This window comes from Cervus canadensis, chromosome 30, assembly GCF_019320065.1.
Source record: "Cervus canadensis isolate Bull #8, Minnesota chromosome 30, ASM1932006v1, whole genome shotgun sequence".
Classification (NCBI taxonomy): domain Eukaryota; kingdom Metazoa; phylum Chordata; class Mammalia; order Artiodactyla; family Cervidae; genus Cervus; species Cervus canadensis.
The window spans coordinates 36,040,460-36,061,589 of NC_057415.1; the positions used below are offsets into that span (position 1 = coordinate 36,040,460).

At 45.0% G+C, this 21,130-nt stretch overlaps 1 protein-coding gene across 1 annotated transcript in view; it reads right to left on the reverse strand.

Moving 5' to 3' along the window:
- Positions 1 to 10,088: 10,088 nt before the first annotated feature.
- Positions 10,089 to 21,130, reverse strand: part of TNFSF8 (TNF superfamily member 8) — a 30,599-nt gene continuing 19,557 nt past the window's right edge. Inside the window, exons 3-4 of the mRNA XM_043453066.1 lie at positions 15,750 to 15,821; positions 10,089 to 14,283 (exon numbers count right to left, since the gene is read on the reverse strand). Of these exons, the coding sequence (XP_043309001.1) occupies positions 13,889 to 14,283; positions 15,750 to 15,821 (467 nt within the window). The 3' untranslated portion in view covers positions 10,089 to 13,888. The remainder of the gene's footprint in view (positions 14,284 to 15,749; positions 15,822 to 21,130) is intronic.

Genomic DNA, 21,130 nt, shown 5'->3' on the forward strand with positions numbered 1-21,130 from the left:
ATTCATGTCCATTCGGTTGGTAATGCTATCTAATCATTTCATGGGCTTCCCTGGTGGCTCAGCAGTAGAGAATCCACCTACAATGCAGGAGATTTGCAGAAGACATGGGTTTGCATAACTAAAAGTTCCCATCAAGTGTGTTTTTCCCAAAACAAAAAACTCATGGTCCTCAAAGGTTAATTCAGACTCTTGACTTAGAAAGCTCCTGGCAGCTTTTTTTTTCTAACTGAAGTCATCAAGATTTAATAATAATTAAAAATAAGAATAATATAAGAAATATTTTTTAGCATCAGCCATATTACTACAAGACTGAACTGGGTCACTTATAAGAGTGTGTAGGGTTTTCACAAAACCGAGAGCTAAAGAGATCCAAGTTGTGATTTTAAAATTCTTCTCTTTATGGTTTTGTCTCCTCTTACTGGAAGTTATTTTAAAATTCTTCTCTTTTTTTATGGTTTTGTCTCCTCTTACTGGAAGTTAACAATATTGAGAAGTTCAGATGGAAGCAGTGGCCAAATGGTTCTCTTTGTGAGTGAATTTAGAAAGTGTGTGTGTTGTATATAAATATGTACATCTGAACAGATATGGAATCACCAGCAGTATATAGCAGAGTTGGCAAACATTTTCTATAAAGGGCCAAGTAGTAAATATTTCAGGTTAGCAGGCCATAGAACCTCTCTTACCACCTAGCTTAACTGAAACCAATTGGTGTCATTTCAGGGGCTCTGCAGACCTCTGGTACCATAGTCCTTTATGTCTCAGTGAAGAAAAGAACTCAGTGAGAGGCAAAGTTATAGATAAGAGTGATTTACTAGAATAGCACACTCCTGAGGTTTACAAGTGGGCAGGTGAGAAATGCCCCTTACTGGTACACAGTTTTATAATCAAAGGAAAAGTGGAGAGGGGGAGAAGAAGGTCTTTGTCTCTCTTGAGCAGACTTCAGGATTCCATCATCAGCTCCTCCTCCAAGTTGAGCAGGGGAGTATTCTTGTCACTCATGTAGGGACAAGAATTATGGTCCACGAATTATTGTTTCTTCTTCTTTTTTAATGTGTGCAGAGAGCACGTCCTAGGGATCATGACCTTACTGAGCTCACTGGGCAGGATGTAGGTCTTATGCCACCATTGTTTTATTGTCTTGGGGCATGTCTCTTGCTTCTGTTGCATAGTTCTGTTGCTAAACAAGCCTCTTTGGTTTTGTGATTAAACAAACCTGCTTTCTTGAATAATCATTAATTTACAGGGGTCTCCGATATTTTTCTACTTAAAAGCCCCTAGTGGGATTAACGATTTAATCACCTACTTTGTCCATTTATTCTGTCCCTGTCATAACTACTCATTTTGTAATCACTGTAGTACAAAAGCAGTAATAGTAATAGACTGTATGTAAATGAATGGACACAGCTGTTTTCCAATAAAACTTTATTTACAAAACATGCAACTGCCCCAAAGCTATTGTTTGCTGACCCCAGAATAGAGTATAGTCTGGGCAAGAAATCAGAATACCAGGGGCCCTCTACTCTGCCCCTTACCAGCTGAGTGCATAAGTTAGTTCCCTCAACTGTGACTTGAAAGAGTGGTTTGTAAACTCAAAAGTACTGTGCAGACATCTAAGATGGTATTCACCAAACCTTTCATTTAGTCAACAAATATCTATCATATGCCCATTGTGCGTCAAGAGCTCTCCTCGGCTTTAGTAATGTGCATAAATCATCAATGTACAGCTCAGCAAAAGTTTAAAGTGAATATACCCCTGTATGCATCCCCTCCAGGTTGAAATATATGCATAATATGTACATAAATATTATCTTCGCTAGTGCCTCTCTCCAAAGGTTTAATAGCCTTTTGGATGCTCAAGTTGTTCTAGCTTTGGTTCTTTCCTTTTTGGTTTTGGACTCCTATGTCTAATAAAAACTACCCCCAAAATGGAAAGAAAAAAATCTATCCTAGAACAACAAGGTGCTAGTAGATAAGGATGAGTCAGATAAACTTTGGGGGGTACTGATATTGAGCTGTTAGGTGATTGTCAGGTTGGGGTCACAGGATAAGATGACAGCCTGGTAGGTGGGGGTGGGGTTTTCCCCTGAAGGGAATGGATGTTCAGAGAGTCATTCATTTTTGGGAAGTGGTTAATTCTGGGCAGGAAATGAGTTGGCACTTTGGGTTGGGGGTGGTCACACTTTTCTCTGTCTCTCTCTGGGTCCAGGAAAAGTTGGGTTAGGATTCTCAGTCATGAAAAGGCCTGGATAATTCTGATAGTGGGGAGTGAGGCATTGCCTGACTGTGCCGAGTTAGGCCTAGAGTGACTGGTACCTTCAAGTTCATGGTTCTCCACCTAGTAATGACAGTGATCAAGAGGAGAAGCAGCCAAAGTTTCTAGAGCAGCCAGAATGAACCATAAAGGTTCAGTGATGTAGCGTGACAGGCTTCAAGAATCCAAAGTAGGGTGTGAATGCTGGAGGATCATGCCAAAATAATTTGGAAGCAAAAATCACTTTATTTTGTAGACACGGGTAGGGGGCATGTACTCTAAGCCTTTTCTTATTAAGAGGCCTACAAGCTTAACAAGTGAAGCAAACACATAATCATACAGTTATGGTACAAGGTGATAAGTGTTTTTGATGAAGATGAGATTACCAAGGCCCAGGTTGGAATGCCTAACTTAGCCTGGGACTGGTTCTTGAGAAATAATGCTTGGGTTGAGATTGTATGAATGAGGTCAGTAAACCAAACTGAAAAGGAAGGGCACAGATTTTGTAGACAAAGAAATCACATGTGTGAAGTCAGGTGGCTTCACAGTAGAGCAGTGTAGTATCCTTTGGGATGTGGTTCTCGAGTCAGACTCTGGGCACGTACACCCTGACCTGCTTAAACCTGGACTTGCTGATGCATTTCTTCGAGCCTCAGTTTCCTCATCTGTAACATGGGACTGGCAGTCTCTCCTAAGATGGTGTGAGAATGTAAGAGCCTGCAGTCTTTGAAGCCTTCCATATGATGTCCAGAACCTGGTAAAGAAGCGTTCAGAAAGTGTGATCAATTACATAGATTCGTATACTACTAAGCTAGGTGTGAATGAGGAGCGTGGACAAATCAGATCCAATTGAGACTGTGTACTCGAGGGTAAGACTGTAACTTTGGCTGTAGAAATTAAGGCTCCGAAAAAAAAAAAAAAAAGAAATTAAGGCTCCGTCAACACTTTATTGCTTTTCCTCATCTTGCTGGGTCAGTCCCGTGACAGCTGCTGAACCCTTTCTTCGTTTGTCTTCTGTACCCAGTGCTGGGTGCGTCAGGCCAGCTGGTGCAAGGAAACTCACTGTGAGAGCAGAAGGCAGAGTCAGGTCACAGCAGTTCTGCCTCCGGTGCCTGTGCCCCCGGTAGAGGGAACGGAATGTTGAAATACTTGAGCTGGTTTTCCCTTGGAGCCTTCCAGTGGCAAGAGGCATAAAGCTTCAATTCAGCATTTTCCTGCTTCAAACCAGCTGCACTGATAGCCTCATCTGCTGATTCCCTGTCTTGCTGTGGGTGAAATCTGCTTTTCCGAGTGCTGGCTTTGTGTCAGACACAGATCTAGGTACTGGGGGTTCGGAGAAGGAGTCTGGCCTTCCAGACGCTCTACGCTCAGCGGGGGAAAAGACCAACACCAGTAGTCCAGTGCTGCATGAGGGAGACCAGGGGAGGGACCCCCAACACTCTGCCTCCCAAGTATTCCTTTGGCTTATGCAGGCCAGTTTTCCCTGAAGCAGCGGTCCACAATCTTTTTGGCACCAGGGACTGATTTCATGGGAGACAGTTTTTCCATGGACTGGGGGTGAGAGGAAGGTTTGAGAATGATTCAAGTGCATCATGTGTATTGTGAAACTTTTATTTTTAATCTGACGCTGCCACTGATCTGACAGGAGGTACTGGTATGTAGCCTGGAGATTGGGAACCCCTGCCCTAAAGTATAAAAGTGCCCGTCGGCTGTCTGTCTCACGGATACCTTTGTTGGTCATCTGGCCACAGATGAGAGATGGCTTTGGTGAGTTTGAGGAACCTTCATTCACCTTCATTCCCCTTCAGCATTTCCCCCTGCTCCTCTCCCCACCGTCAGACTCCCCCGTGAATGTGAAATACAATACAATTACTTCACGTCTGTGTACTTTTCAAGCTTGTGGTGTGTTTGTTCTCCCACAGCTTTGGGAAGGATTATGCTTCTCATTTTTCAGCAGAGGACATTTCAGTTTAAAGAGTGTTTGTGACTCATGAAGCTCCTCATGTCAATGGTTGCCTGAGCCAGGATTCACACTCAGGTTTCTAAGCTGTCCTTTCCCACCTGCTGACCTCAGACTTATTTGCTGTGTTCCTTGGCCACAGGGAAAGTACGTACATCCCCGTCTCTCTACCGTGTCCAAAGCTTTCGACATATTGGCCAGAATTTTGTCCCAACTCTTGCCTAAGCTTCTCAAGGGAGAGAGCTGGGCCAGAAAAGCAATTTGAAAAACTCAGTGATAGTCATTTCAAATGAATACCATAATAGTGACTTAATGATGCCCTTGGCAGTGTCCAGACCCTCACATTTGTATATACAGCATAAGGGAAGGGAGAGTTCATTTCCCAAAATCAATTTGGGGGAAACTGGGAAGCTTAATGGGTTCAGAGTATTCTCCACTTACTAGGGAAAGTCATGGAAACCGGTGTTGCTCAAACCATTATGTGCCTGTGAATCTCTTTCAGATCTTATTAAAATGCACATTCTGTTTTAATAGGTCTGCTTGAGTGTGAAAGTCTGCATTTTAGTAACTATCTTGTGATGCTGAGGTTGCTAGTCAGGGGCACAATATGGATATCATGGATTTAAACCACCGACTTTTAAACTTAGTGTACATTGTGGGAGCTCAATCCTGGGGCCTGGGGCCTAACCCTAGAGATTCTAATTTAACAGATGTGAGATGTGGCCTGGGCATGAGGAGTTTAAGAAGTCTTTCAGTTGACTCTAAGGTGCACTAACATTTCATTTAAATTCTCTAGGGAGTGTGTTACCAGCTATGACAGGATTCCAATAGCATATAGTCTTATAGAGATAGTAAGAGAATAGCAAGAAGAGATAAAAAAGCCTTCCTCAGTGATCAACGCAAGGAAATAGAGGAAAACAATAGAATGGGAAAGACTAGAGATCTCTTCAAGAAAATTAGAGATGCAAAGGGAATATTTCATGCAAACATGGCCACAATAAAGGACAGAAATGGTATGGACCTAACAGAAGCAGAAGATATTAAGAAGAGGTGGCAAGAATACACAGAAGAACTATACCAAAAAGATCTTCACGACCCAGATAACCACAATGGTGTGATCACTCACCTAGAGCCAGACATCCTGGAATGCAAAGTCAAGTGGGCCTTAGGAAGCATCACTATGAACAAAGCTAGTGGAGGTGATAGAATTCCTGTTGAGTTATTTCAGATCCTAAAAGATGATGCTGTGAAAATGCTGCACTCAATATGCCAGCAAATTTGGAAAACTCAGCAGTGGCCACAGGACTGGAAAAGGTCAGTTTTCATTCCAATCCCAAAGAAAGGCAGTGCCAAAAATGTTCAAACTACCGCACAATTGCACTCATCTCACACGCTAGCAAAGTAATGCTCAAAATTCTCCAAGCCAGGCTTCATCAGTACATGAACCGTGAACTTCCAGATGTTCAAGCTGGATCTAGAAAAAGCAGAGGAAACAGAGATCAAATTGCCAACATCCGTGGGATCATTGAAAAAGCAAGAGAATTCCAGAAAAACATCTACTTTTGCTTTATTGACTACGCCAAAGCCTTTGACTATGTGGATCACAACAAACTGTGAAAATTTCTTCAACAGATGGGAATACCAGGCCACCTGACCTGCCTCCTGAGAAATCTGCATGCAGGTCAAGAAACAACAGTTAGAACTGGACATGGAACAACAGACTGGTTCCAAAGAGGGAAAAGAGTATGTCAAGGCTGTATATTGTCACTCTGCTTATTTAACTTATACACAGAGTACATCATGAGAAGTGCTGGGCTGGGTGAAGCACAAGCTGGAATCAAGATTTCCAGGAGAAGTATCAATAACCTCAGATATGCAGATGACACCACCGTTATGGCAGAAAGAGAAGAAGAACTAAAGAGCCTCTTGATGAAAGTGAAAGAGGAGAGTGAAAAAGTTGGCTTAAAGCTCAACATTCAGAAAACTAAGATCATGGCATCCGGTCCCATCACTTCATGGCAAATAGATGGGGAAGCAGTGGAAACAGTGACAGACTTTATTTTATTTGGGCTCCAAAATCACTGTAGATGGCGATTGAAGTCATGAAATTAAAAGACACTTGCTCCTTGAAGAAAAACTATGACCAACCTAGACAGAATATTAAGAAGCAGAGGCATTACTTTGCTGACAAAGGTCTGTCTAGTCAAAGCTATGGTTTTTCCAGTAGTCATTTATGGATGTGAGAGTTGGACTGTAAAGTAAGCTGAGTGCCGAATAATTGATGCTTTTGAACTTTGGTGTTGGAGAAGACTCTTGAGAGTCCCTTGGACTGCAAGGAGATCCAACCAGTTAATCCTGAAGGAAATCAGTCCTGAATAATCATTGGAACGACTGATGCTGAAGTTGAAACTCCAATACTTTGGCCACTGATGCAAAGATCCGACTCATTGGAAAAGACCACAATGCTGGGAAAGATTGAAGGTGGGAGAAGAAGGGGATGACAGAGCATGAGATGGCTGGATGGCATCACTGACTTGATGGGCAGGATTTTGAGCAAGTTCTGGGAGTTGGTGATGGATAGGGAAGCCTGGCATGCTGCAGTCCATGGGGTTGCAAAGAGTTGGACACAACTGAGTGACTAAACTTAACTAAACTGAAGAGATGGATTATATAGCAAATGTTACACCTGACTTATAGAAAAGGTTCAATGAAGTAAGTCAGGGTTTGTCTTTTTCCACATTCTCTGATGGCAGAGGTGAATTTTGTTTTTTGAAAATTTGTCCTCTCTTTAATCAGCATTCATTACTCTCCTCAGTGCTGCAAAACATTCATAAGAGAAAAGATGGCTTTCAATCTTCTTAAGTTTTAAAAATTTTTTGTGGCTTATTTGATATCTTGCCTCTAGAATAAGGCCCATGTTTACAAAGATTTTCCTTTGGTTACTTATTTAAGAAATATAACTATAGAACAGCTGTCTGATATATCAGGAACTATGCTAGACTGTTCGGGCTGAGCACTGAACATGACTGATGGGGTCCCGGCTGTTGTGGACTTTGGATGTTGGGGGGGAGCTCTAGGGAGAACCGGGGTGGACAGGGAGATGTCATGCAGTTAAGGATGCGGCAAGAGTGAATGGAGACCGCAGGGGATTAGGTGGGGCCAGAAGAGCCAGAGGACTTTGTTGAGGAGCCTAGAACAATGATAGGAGTTAATAAGTAAAAGAGAGTAAAATGAGCATTTCAGGAAGAAGGAAAAAACATATGCAAATATTTGGCAGTAAGGCTGAACACAGAAGGTTTGAGGAATTGGGAGAAGTTCAGTGTCATTTGAGCAGAGGACGTAGGAGGTGGGAGGTGGGTATAAAGGTGTGAAGCTGAAGAGAAAGGCAGGATATAGAGAGAGACACAGCTGGTTTGGAAAGCTTGGATTTTAGGAAGGCTGGGCTCATAGCAGCTGGTGCATGGATGTTGAAATGTGGATGTTCACACACCAGGGCTTGAATCCCAACTCAGCCACCCCTGGCCTGTGTGACGTTGACTACACCTCTGTGTCTCAGAATCTCAATGTCATTGTTGCCGGCAGTGTCGGGGTAATAATGCCTCCCTCCTAGGGCTGATTTGAGGAATGAATGAGTACATGACAAGTGCATAACATATAAGAGCTTGATAAATGATCATTATTGCTGTCAGTTCCAAGAACAATGGAAAGCTGTTCTTCTGTCTGGAGGTGTAATTTGTAAGGAGTGAGACAGGGATGTGAGTTAAGAGGGGATGGGAATAGTGCACACGAGGTGGTGGTGGCTGGGACCAGAGGACTGAGAGATATTGGACAGATATTTTTGGGTGGGAGGTAGGAAACAAGGGTCATGGGCGTCTCGGGTAGTCCTTGGGATTTGGACACAGGGATGGTGACAAGTGTGGGATGTGTATCATGAAGTCGATTGTATACATATTGAGTTTGTATCCATCAGGGATCAGTTGCAGGGAGCAGACTTCACTCCAGCTCATTTAGCAGGAAGGCATTTATCCCAGTGTATTAAATGCCTCAGGCTTCCCAGATGACACTAGGGGTAAAGAACCTGCCTGCCAGTGTAGGAGACGTAAGAGATGTGGGTTTGATCCCTGGATCAGGGAGATCCCCTGGAGGAGGGCATGGCAACCCACTCCAGTATTCTTGCCTGGCGAATCCCATGGACAGAGGAGCCTGGCAGGCTACAGTCCATGGGGTCAAAGAGTTGGACACAACTGAAGCAACTTAGCGTGGGTGCATTAAATGGCTTACAGATTATCAAGAGGGCTGAGGAAACAGAATCCAGGTTGAGCTCTCAGGAGCAACCTCTAAGGCTGCTCCTTGGAACTGAGCCTCTGTGGTCCCTGCTGTCTCTTCAACAGTCTTGCAGTCAGGAAGTTGCCCCCTCTACAGCCACAATACCACCGTTTCAAACAGGAAACCACCCCCAATAAGGAAGCCGCTGCTACTGCCAGCTCTAGAACCAGCGTGAATCTGCAACAGACCATGTCAGCAGAATGGATGCTCCTCTCCTTAAGCCAGGCTCGCCACACCTGCTTATCTGGACACTGCAACCCCGGCAGACCCCTGCAGCTACAAGATAATCACAGGCCTCCACAGCTGTGCGTGCCGAGTGAGTGGATGAACATTCCAAAATCTAAGACCAAGCCATTCTAAAGCCTGAGCTGCAAGGGAATAAGGAAAGTCTGTTTTTCACTTTCCCACCTGTGGGGCAGGGAAAGGCAAACTTGAATAGTTGTGGGATAGGACTCATGAGAACATCATAAAATCAGTTCAGGTGGTCACAACAAGAGTATTTCCTTAGTCACAGATAAGGGTCAGTGTTACGTAATGAAATGTTTGTCTTCGGTGTGTGTGTTTTGTTTGTATGTGCACGCACAAATGCAGTTGTTTGCAAAGTAGGGTTTTCTTTTTTACTTTTCTCCCTCTCTGGGTCATGGTAAGAAAGTGAAACACAGCTTGCGAGCCACTGCACTAGTCACTGAGTTCAGTCTTCCACTGCAAGGTCTCAGAGAGAACTCGCGCACAACGGCTACTGAATGTATTGGACTGGATTTTCGGAAAAGAACCAAACTGAATGTAGAGATGGTGCAGTCATTGGCAAGAAAATGTCATTTGAAGGCAAGGGGGTTGGTTCACTCACCCAGGGAGACAGTGTGGAGTGAGAAGAGAAGAGAGACCTGAGCCCAAGGAACATGGGTGTTTGGTCTCAGGGGAGAAATTTCCTTCTGGTGTTGTGCTTACCCCTCTTGCAGTCTGGATCTTTCATTCATTCTCCAGAAAGAGAACCGCGTCCAGGGGAGCCCTGAGTGCTTTGGCAAGACGTTCCAAGCACACGCTAACTGGAGCTGATTTTTCAGCAGCCTGGCGGAGCTGTGGCACGCAGGCTGGCACCTGGGCTGGGGCCTGGCACCACACTGGCACCCAGGACTTTGTGTGGGATGGCAGCACAGAGCAAAGAGGTTCTTAGGAAATACAGAAATGGCTCTTTAGATTCCAGGGCTCCAGCTCGTGAGTTGTGACCTCAGAGGAGTCTAAACCCTCACTGGTCAAGGCGAACTTAGTAGCTTTAGGGTACTATTTCTAATTTTTAAAGAGAATTCTTTTGCTGTATTGAAAACTGGCAATAAGGGATGGGAACTATGCAGGAAGATCCTTATTGCAGCAGATCAGAAGGCAAGCTACATCCTTATCCATAGGAGAATGAGCATACTCTGATGTATTCAAACAATGAAATAGTGTAATAGCAGTTAAGTGAATGAGCTATTAATAGATCTGTGTGTGTCAGCTTAGGTAAATCTCAGAACCTTAATGTTATATGAAAATTTCAAGTCACAAAATGCCATATAAAGTAGGATATCATTTATTGAAAAATTTAAAAACACACAGACTTGTACTATGTATTCCTATGGGGAAACAAATATAAAACCATATAAGTGAAAGTGTTTATCCCTCAGTTCAGTCATGTCCAACTCTTTGTGACCCTATGGACTATAGCCCCTGCCAAGCTCCTCTGTCCCTGGAATCCTCCAGGCAAGAATATTCTCCAGGGAATCTTCCTGACCCAGGAATCGAACCCAGGTCTCCTGCAGAATTGCAGGTGGATTCTTTACCATCTGCGCCGCCCGGTGACAGGGGCATGCAGACGCCCAGGCTGTGGTTAGCTCTGGGGAGGGGCAGGGAGGTGAACATAGCGGGGCGGCTTCAGCTCTGCCTGTACTTTTACTGTTTAAAAGAAGCAGAAGCAAATATAGTAAAATATTAATAGTTATTAAATACTGGTGAGTCATGGGAGAAATACTACTTTCTGTTCTTTTCATAATTAAAAATAAATACAAAAATATATAAACTTTGCAGTGCCCAGAGCAATAATCAGGCTTCTTCCCCTGACCCCAGTTTAAGCAGATGACCTGTAAAACAATTATTAGGGGACAGTGTATATACATACATACATACACATATGCATATACAGAGTATACATATATGTACATGCATACACACATACCTACTTACACACACATATATATACACTCACCTATCTATGTAACCTTAAATAAAACAAGCTTTTAATTTTTTTACTGCAAAACATTGTTCATATTATATATTTCTTCATTTTCTGAGTGATGAAACACTTACATCATGGGACCCAAAACTTTTTCCATGATTTGACCATGTACAAAAATCTACAGACCACCTGTCTCTTTTAGAATGATGATCCGGAATTGTTCTGAGAGTCAGGGAGAAACAGAGGAATCCCTGACGATTGAGGCCTGCTTCAGGGCAGTGCTGGACGGATGTGACTTGAGGAATTATGAAAAGGCTAGAAGGAAATGGCAACCCACTCCAGTACTCTTGCCTGGAAAATCCCATGGACAGAGGAGCGTTGTAGGCTACAGTCCACGAGGTCGCAAAGATTTGGACACGACTGAGCGACTTCACTTTCACTTTCACAGTGGGGGCAGAAGGGTCTGGTGGGTAGTAATGAGGTCAGGAGGCTGGGCTTAAATCCCTACTTCAGTCTCTGCCCTGTAGTGGGCTTGCATTCCAACACTGGCTCAGCTGATCTCTCAGTCTTTCCAGAGATGATACTGACTGACTCCTCTGTGCTCTTAACAGCTTTGTCCCCCAGTGCCAGGACAGTTAGCGGTGTTCCAGGGATTCTGGAAGGCTCCCCCGTTTGGTGAATCCTGCCCAGTTTCTCCTGCACTCTTTTCTTTGGTGCCTGATCCTATCAGCCCCCCTGGACCTGCGGGGCCCTTCTCCCCGCTAAGAATTGTGTGATGTGGGGATTCTGAGAAGGAATTGGATGAGGAGGCATCCATGTGTGATGGAGAAATGGGTGAGGAAGAAGTCCCCAAATGTGGAGAAAGACAGTCCTGTGAATTTTCCCAAGGACAGATATACATTTATACTCACTTGTTATTATTCATCAACTCGTCCATCACCCTCCTCTGCAAGTTCTACAAGTATAGTTTGTGTGTGTGTGTGTATTTATGTGTTGGGGATGGCAGAGGGCAGAATGAGTGAGCACCAGTTGAATTTTTACCAAAGAGGCATAATTTTAGGCAGCCTGGACTCCCAGTTTGAAAAATGACTTATTTTACTTGCATAGATGACGTCATTTGCTCACAGCATTTCCAGGGGCTTGGTAACCCTCAGGGAGTGGCAGAATTCCATTTTTAAACTTTCTAGGCCATCCACTCCCTATGGTTGCCATTTCCTTCTTCGGGGGTCTTCCCAACCCAAGGATTGAATCCAGGTCTCCCGCATTACAGGCATATTCTATACCATCTGAGCCACCGGGGGTTCCATATTATCCCCACATTGGGTTATTAATGATTATTAATATGATTATTATTCTCTTATAATTGTCTTGCTACTGGATTCCTTTAAATTCTGTGTCTTCAGATGCTGGCTTTCAGGCCATTGCTCGATAGATACTGAGATTAGGAACCCCTCAGGAGGTAAATGTCAGGTACCTCTGCTCCGGAGTGTTGGTTAAAAATGAAAATGGAAACCTCCTCAAGATAATATATGAGACAGTAGAAAATTTACTTAGCTTCCACATGCTTAGGTTGCAGATACTTTTTGAAGAATGCAGGAGTTGGTTTAATCAGGATTCGTTTGTTCTACAGAGTTAGGGTGTAAATGCCAGGTGCCCCCTTATTCTGTGGCTTTGGTTCCTCAAAACCTATCTATGTTTTCTTTTTTTTTACCACAGACCACTTGACTTGCTGAATTCAACATCTCTTCCAATGCCCACTCCTCCCAAAGAATCTACTCCAGAAAGGGTTGAAGAGAAATGTAGACTTTACTGAACATTTCTTAGTGGAGACCTAGGAAGCGGTCAGTCTAACACCTGGCTTAGCAAATTACTTTAATCTTTCCCTTAGCCATTTCTATTCTCTGAAGTCCCTCTCACCCATACCACCACTGCTGTTCTTTTTCTTCCCTTCTTTGAAATCATTTCTAGTCCTTCTCTGAGTTCCTACTCCTTTCTCTTCTTTCTTCCTGACTGAGAAAAATGCAAATTTTACTCCCTTCTTTACATAGCAGTTAAGGCATTCCTTTTTCCTCTGAAGCATAACTTCACGAGCTTATATTTCAAGTCAGTGGTCCTTCTCTCAAACAAGGTGCTCCCTCACAGACGGACAAATGTAAACATAGGTTGAAATGTCCTGACCATCCAGATCAGGAGAGGAGGCGGCCGTTCCCCAGAAGTCCTCACCATTTTCAGAGTCATTGTCTGTCAACAACACAGTCAGGCCTTAAAAACCCTCCACAGAGTGGTTTCCTGAGAGCTGTTTGAAGTGGGGAAAGAGCTCAATGTGGGAGACAGCAGTTGCTCTTTTACCAAACGGCTGATCACCGTTGACGGCTGCACACGGGCTGAGTACCTGCCGAACTCATGGCGCTTTCCTGACGGGAAACAAAAGCTGTGTGTTGCTGTCTTATTGTCACTCTCAGTTCCGGCAGAGTCAAGCCTGGCCGGGTGGTTTTCCAAATACCCGCAAGGCAATAGATGCAGGATGGTCAGTTTCGCAGACTTTAGATCCTACTGTTCACTCCGTTTGTCAAGCAAGGTGCCCTGCCCCTCGTCCCCAGCTCCCGACTCTGCTGAGGTGACGTGACAGCCGGAAGGCTACGAAGTGCCGTCACTGAGTGCCAATGTGGGGGCCTTTCCTTTGGCGGGGGGCTTCGGGAGTAGCGCCTGGGATCTTAGTTCTCAGGTCTGTGACGAGAGAGGCTGCTCTTCTGAGATGGAGGAGACTTGGAAAGATTAAAAACTCAGCCCCTTGGCTTTTCTGACATGACATCCAAGTTCCAGGGGAGGGAAAGGACTGGCTCCGGGTCACACAGTGAGTTAGTGATGGGGCTGGGCCTAAACCCATGCCTCCTGGTTCCCATGTGTGGCTCTGTCCACCATGCCACATTGCGTCCCTGCCTTCTGTCGGAAGATACTTCACTCAAAAGTCTCTTTTTAACCCTGAGTTGGATCTTCCCAGGGGATGGAAGTGTACTATTTAATTCCCTTTGTGTTTTTCAGTCTTGGCCTAAAGTTTTCTTTTTTTTTTCCCCAAGTGTCTGGAAGGATAAGTGCTGTGTGGTAGGGAGTTGCTTTCTTCCCAAAGGCCAGGAGGGGTGGTTCAGTCTGAACTACTATATAAGAAGATGGACAGCACGTTCTCAAGAGGAAAGGTGTTTGTATCCACATACTGGAATTTATCCACCTCGACCGATATGGTGGTGTTGACCTGAAGGTGTTCCAGCAAGAACTGGGAGAGGTTCTGGTATATGTTTTTGGTTTGCACTCCAGACTCACACACTGTCACCAGCGTCTGCTTTTTGACATCTTTGTTGATGAGGAGCTCCAGCTTCAGGTCGACCGAATGCTCTGGGCATTTCACAAGAAACTGCAGTTGGCAGATGATGAAGTACCAACCTGGGAACTGGATCACCAGGTTCCCATCCTGATATCTGACTCCATGGATGATGCCATCTTTGTTCCAAGACAACTTGGTTTTGTTTATATGCTTTGACACTGGAAGGGGAAAGACAAAAGGACCTCAGAGTCATTAGGCAAATTTCAGATGCAGATTAGAAAATTTGAAATCTTTATTCAAGTTTCCCCATTCAAGCCCCGTGTTTTCTGTAATAATGCCTGCTGGTTCAGCCATCTGGAATATCTTGCATGTTAGTCCTAGGCATTGCTGAGTGTTTAAGGTACAGGTACAAACCATCCCTCTGCTTTTTCTCTAAAGCATAAAGCTGGAGGGTCAGAAAACACACAGTCCTAGACCTTTATCCCCTACAGAGGTAACTGTTTTCCATTTAATCATTTTATCACTCTGTTATTATTATTATAAGTTCTACTTTTCCCTTTTCAGACCATAAGTTCCTGGACTCTTCTCCTTATAAGTTTTGGACTATCCTGGACATATATTCAATCAATCAATGAACAGTTGATCAATAGGGGACTGCTATTGGGTAAGCATTGCACAAAGTATCAGAGAAAAAGCATTCAGTTTTGTTCAATTAGTAACCAATTCAGGCATCAAGAAGTCTAGGAGGACCTCAGTCTGTTCTTTCACATTCAGATGCATCCCTTAACTATTCATTTTCTGAAGTTTTAAATGTCTTCCTCTCTTTAAAAGGGCAGCCAGACACCATTGTGTAGACCTCTCAAGTTCACATTAAGGGATTCCTCCCAGCTGGGATTTATAGAGGAGCAGAGAATTAGTAGGCCCTCTAAGCAGACATGCCAAGTCTCTTGAGTCTTTTCACTGACAAGTCAAAATCAGCCCTGATGGGTCCAGGTGTCTTTCAGAATTGGGAAGCTGGCATGTTCATTTTAATTGCTTTCCTTTAAACCTCGTTGCAATTCCACTGAAGAATGAAAACTAATCTAACTGCAAAATTGAATTTTGAAAATGAGCAGGATGGCTATTGCAGAGAATCTTGGCCATCTCCGCTGTACCTCATCTATCCTAGCATAAATGCCTCTTATTATTTTGTCTCTAAGGGACCTCTTACCTGAAGCATGCTGCAATATGCAAGTGGGGCCTGTGCCAACATGGTCATTAAACTATCAATCTGGACACCAGGAAGTTTTGTGACTCTCTTGTGAATGACTTGATAGAGGCAGAGATTAAGAGCCTGCTTCCCACATATGAGGGAAAGGACAGTACCCTTGGCCTGCAGCCCGTAGATGAATGAAGAGGGGTGGGGGTGGAGCACTGATTCCCTCACAGGCCAGGGAGGCAAAGGTAAAGGAGTGAATGAGGTTCAGGAAGCAGGAATCTTGCAGCTTTTGAGAGTAATCCTCTCCCCTCTCCCCCTAAGCCATTTAAATTTAAATTATAAAAATGATCACACAGGTTAAACAAAATACACATGCAGGTCACATTTGGCCGTGAGCCTCTACTTGTGACCTCTGGCTTAGAAATCTGAGAAAGGCCATAGGAAGTGACCCTCATATGGTTGGGGTTCCTGGTTTTGGTTACTGACCTTGGAGGTAGGCCCATGACTTCTTGAATGGAGCCCTTTCCAGGATACATGAGATGTCCTCTGAGCAATTCCCTAAAAATAAGAACGCACGTTAAATGCCTCTCTCTGCTCTGGGAACTGGAGACACGAGATCTTTTCCCATGACCCTTTCATGGAGACAATTACTATTCTGTTTCCATTTGGGGGATAAAAGGAAAACCTGTTTTTTTCTCATTTTGCCATCAAGTACCTTGGGAGTCTTTTTTTTTTTTTTCTTTAAATTTGATTGCTTCCACATGGACTTTTACAAAAGATTGTGGAAATTGGAGGAAGGAAATAAACAGGTCCCGAGCTCCTGTATGTACCTGGTGCCATTCTTGTCACTTAATATACTCCACCTCACTGGATTTTTGCAACAGCTCTGTGAGAGAGGGCTGATTAAATCCCTTTGAGAGATGGAAAAAAGCGCGGGCACTGTACAAGTTCAGTGCATTGTCCTGTGTGACTCAGCCAGGCAGTGGTGGTTAGAACACTAAGGCTGGTAGTAATTATTGCCATCCTTCCTTTAAGAGTGTACTTCTGTGCTGAATGAATTCTCAGAATAGCTCTGCAAGGCTAATGCTGATGTCCAGACGTGGTCAGCAATACAAGCCCATTGCAAGTTGGAGGAAACCCTGATAGCCACTCCCATGTCTATCTGATTTCAGAGACCAGGCTTCCTCCTCAAGGCCATTTTGCCAGACAGAAGAGGTAAACACATCCTAGTGTTCAATTTTAAAAGGATATTAGATCATAGAGACCTAAGCAGGGAGCCTGCTATATGGAGCTTCCTTGGCAGGGAGAAAAGACAATGTTTATGTCATTGTGGAATTTAAGAAATCAGAATATTTTAAATGTATTCACTGGTGATGGCAGCTTCATTTCTTAGTATAGTAACTATTTTGTATGCACAGAACCAAGCTATACATTTCCTGCAACGACTCATGAATTCAACTTATTCTGGGCATTTTTTTCTGATCGTTGGGTCTTGGTTTCCCTAATCTATAGAACTGGCAGATCTAGGATCTGACATTGACATCTTTTTGATGATGTCACCAGAGATGACAGAGATGACCAATGATTCCATCTGTCAGAAACTAGGCAGCCATTCAGTCAAAGTGACCACATCCTAGCAGGCTTGCTCACGGGGATTTTAGAGTGGCATCTGTTGAACTCGCCACAATCTTCTACATTGCCCTCTGTCCTGGCCTGGGAAAATCCCTCCTGGGCCTTCCTTACAGTGGGGGCTTGCAGTGGTAGAAAGTTAAGTGAAGAGTTCCCCCTGCTGTCTGAACAAGCTCACTGCTAGAGGCACCCCCAGCAGAAGCAGGGGTCTGTTTTCATTCTTATCTCCCCTGGAGGTGTAAAGAGGCTCTGGTCCACAGGTCTCTTTGGTGAGGAGGGCTGGAGGGCTAGCTGCCATTGTTCTTTTGATTTCATCTCTCACTCATCCTCCAGCCAGGGATCTCGTCCTGCCTGCAGCCCACTCTTGGGTTGTGTACAGTCACAGCAAGGAGGCAATGAGGACTGCTCATTCTTTTTTTTTTTTTTTTTTTTTTTTGAGCCATACCCCACAGAGCTTATGGAATCTCAGTTCCCTGACCGGGGATTGAACCTGGGCCAAGGCAGCGAAAGCCCGAATTCTAGCCACTAGGCCACCAGGGAACACTGAGGGCTGTTTATTCTTAAATGTGCTGTGGCTATGAGTAGAAGGCCCAGCCTTCTTTTCTGGGGGGTGTGGAACATCAGGTCAAAAGGAATCGCAGAGAGACATGTCTGGCTGTGTCTCTTTGTTGCAACCCCTTTCTGACCCCACTGTGACTGCAGGATCGGGGCCAAGCTCCTCCCCATGGCATTTTGTTCCGTTGTGTCCTAATCCCTAATGAACAATGCAGTCTCCTCCCGCACCTTCCCTGTTCCCCTTGTTGTCTCTTGTACTTGTCCCAGCAGTAGTAGTGGTGGTGCTGGGAATAATAATACTAGCTGACACACAGTGACTAATGGCTATTTTCTTTTTACTCTGCTAAGCCTGTTACATGCATTATTTTATTTCGTTCTCACCATCACCCCACAAGAAAGGTACTCTAGACACTTCTCTCTTGTACATAAGGAAATTGAGTCTTTAAAAGTTACGTGGCTTGTCACATTTTCATAGCTAGTCAGTGGTAGAGGGGCAGTTCAAGCTGAGGCTGTCTGACTCTAATGCCCGAGTGGATTTTTGACCATTCTACTGGAGGTTGGGCCCTTGGGATGCCCCCAATTACATTATGTTGGTTTTCCATTTCATCTGGAATCCCCCTCTTCACTGGCAAGCTGTGCTTTGTTTAAAGCACTGCCTGGCAGCCACCCGCTCTGGGAACCCTTCTCTGACCCTCCCTTCCGTTTGCCTATTTGCCTTCTCCATTGGACCATGCATCCTCAGGGCAGAGACTACTGTTTCCACATCCCCACTGCCAGCCCAGAAGATACTGTGTAAATGTTTGTTGAGTTGAATCATGTAGTCTGTCTGTGCTCCTTCCCGTGGATGTCAGCTCAGTTCTCAGGGCTTGAGGAAGGGAATGTGGATGCTTGGCCTGACCTCGCCTTCCGGGCTGGACGACACCTGGCCTCATTCTCTTTTTGGTCCTGCAGGTCAGGCTAGATTACACGGGAGGTTAAGATTCAAGCCTTTGGCTCAGGCCAGCACATCACACCGTGAACAGACTCTCCTCCTCGGCCAAGACCCCTCCCACCTTGTCACTTGTGGCATCTGTCAGTTGAGCCTCTCTTAACAGGTGGATGTAGAAGTACAAGCCTGGACTTGCCTCTCACACATGCAGGTTCTTTTTCTTTTTCTTTCCCCTTTGGTCGTTGCATGTTTGTTGGGTTGACCTCAGCTGTAATTCTGAGAAACCCAAGGATGGAAAAAAAAAACTTATTTTGAAGCTTTTGCATTTCCTGAAATCAAATGCCATGGTGTATCTTAGTTTTTCTTAAACAATCTGTTAGATGTTTGTTTCGAAAAGAAGGGAAAACAGAGGCAACTCTCTTGAAGAATGACATCACTGAGTTGGCTACGGGAAGGGACTGGGGAAGCAGGGCTCCGGAGGAGCTCTCGGTGGAATGGAACTGCTGAACGTGGAGAGGAGCCTGGAGAAGGCACACTGCTGGTCCTAAGCATCTTTCAAGGCTGTTAGGAGGGCCAGGGCTAATGGGGGCTGGTGCTGTGGGCCCAAACAACATGGCTTCTGGAAGTTTAAGGAGATAATGCACTCAGCTAACAGCGAGTTAGCTCTTGTCCCCATTTCCCGGATGAGGCAGTGGGAAGACTTTCATTAAGGACATACAACATACACTGCAAGTCACAGTGCTGGCAGCTCAAATATTGGACCAGTTATTGATGTTCAGAAATGTGTTGGGCTGGTGTGAGAGTCTGTGACTCTTGTCCAGACCTAGATGAATATTCCATGGGTCATCAGCCATGTGGCTTTGAGTCTCCTTATCGCTCTCTGAGCCCATGATGTGATGTGTTTTGGTTATGAAACAGGAATCTGATAGTATTCCTGGAAGTTTGAATTTGGGGAGCATTGGGAGCAAAACATACCTCTGTTTCATTTATTTCCCAACCGAATTAGCTGCACCTAGGGGTTTAATTTGAAGAACTAAACCCTAGGGAGGGGAAGTGAGAACAGTCTGCACATCTTGGCAAGTAGATGGCCCGGGAGTTAGAATCTAGAACTTTTCTTTGTCTGGACGGTTGTGTCTCAAGCTAGATGAAGAGCAGGGTGGATCAGATGATCCGAAGGGCCCTTCTAGCTGATTCTAGCCGGCTGTGTAGACTTAAGTGTACACTGCCAGGCCTGCTGCAGGGATACAAAGTCAGTCCCAGCTCCAACTGTCTTATCTTTTGAGCATGTTTCTCTACCCCAGCCAGGAGTCTGTCTACACACATTAAGATTTCCGGACACCTGCAGCAGTAGAACAGAGAGTGTTTTAGGTCTGGGAATAACCTAAGTTATGAACAACCTGGTTCTGTAAGGGTTTTCATGGTTCACAGAACTGGAAGTTCCCTGAGAAATCATTCGTCCCAGCCTTGGTAACTACATAACACATGTGCTCCCCAGTGTTACCCCCACAAGCAGACTTGTCCAAGGTCACCCCGGACCTCGGGGTGGGGCTGGGCCACAGTCTGGACCCCTTGCTTCTGTTGGGCATTCCATCTTCCAGACAACTCAGGTTCTCTGTGGGTACTCCTGAGAACCAAGGCCTTCAGGTGGGCAAGACTTGTAAGCCATCCTCTCAAGCCTCAGTCTCCTCTAGAAGGATCATGAAATTTTCTTGGACTTTGTTAGGAAGCCTGGAGAGAAACATTTGCCAACAAAGCCCTCCTGGTCAGGTGCATAGAAGACAGAGACAGGGAGAGAGATGTTGCTTTAGGTGGTTGGAAGGGTCATGTTCTAGATAGAAGTCAGAACAATGCAACATGAAGATGGGAACCCTTCTTGAGATCTCGAAGTATTAGACCCAAAAGGACCATTGGATGCCAAGTTGACTGTGATGCTAGGTTTACGAGTGGAGAGGCTGAATCCAGAGGGACTGGCTCAAGACCGCACAGTAGGTCAGTGGCAGAGCTGGGTCCAGAGCACAGAGTCCCTGACTCCTAGTCCTGGGCTCTGCCCTGGTTTCCAGTCTTTCCATGCAGCAGAGAGGCTTAAATGTAGGGATAAGTGGGTTTGCAGCCACCATACATACTGGCCTGAAAACTGACTAGACAGCTATGGGTGCCTGGAAGACAAGCACTAATGAGCCATCTGGACTTCCTGTTCCCAGGGGAATGCCAGCAGGTGACTTCAGATTCATGGGCTGAACCCTGACAAGGAATAAGTCAGGGGCTGTCAGGCTTCCATTAAGATGCAACAATGCCCAATGGGGCAAAACAAGCCACACCTACCATTCCAGCCAGAAAGCATGTGGTCTGAGTGCCAAGCACCTTCCAGGTTAATATTGGAGCAAAACAGACACAGTGCATCTCAAAGAAAGCACCTGGGTTCTGGTCAAGGCTTCTAGCGTCAGACCTGTCACTTTCCACTGCTGCTGCTGCTGCTGCTGCTGCTAAGTTGCCTCAGTCGTGTCCGACTCTGTGCGACCCCATAGACAGCACAGACGGCTCCGCCGTCCCTGGGATTCTCCTGGCAAGAACACTGGAGTGGGTTGCCATTTCCTTCTCCATCACTTCCCGTTACTGACCCTCAATCACTGCATCTGTTAAGTGGGGCTAGTAACGGTCAACCCCAACGTGTGCATGTTGCGAAGATGCAATGAGATTATGGATGTCAAATGGCCTGTACAGCGCACGGCTTGGAGGGGATACCCAGCACGTGGTA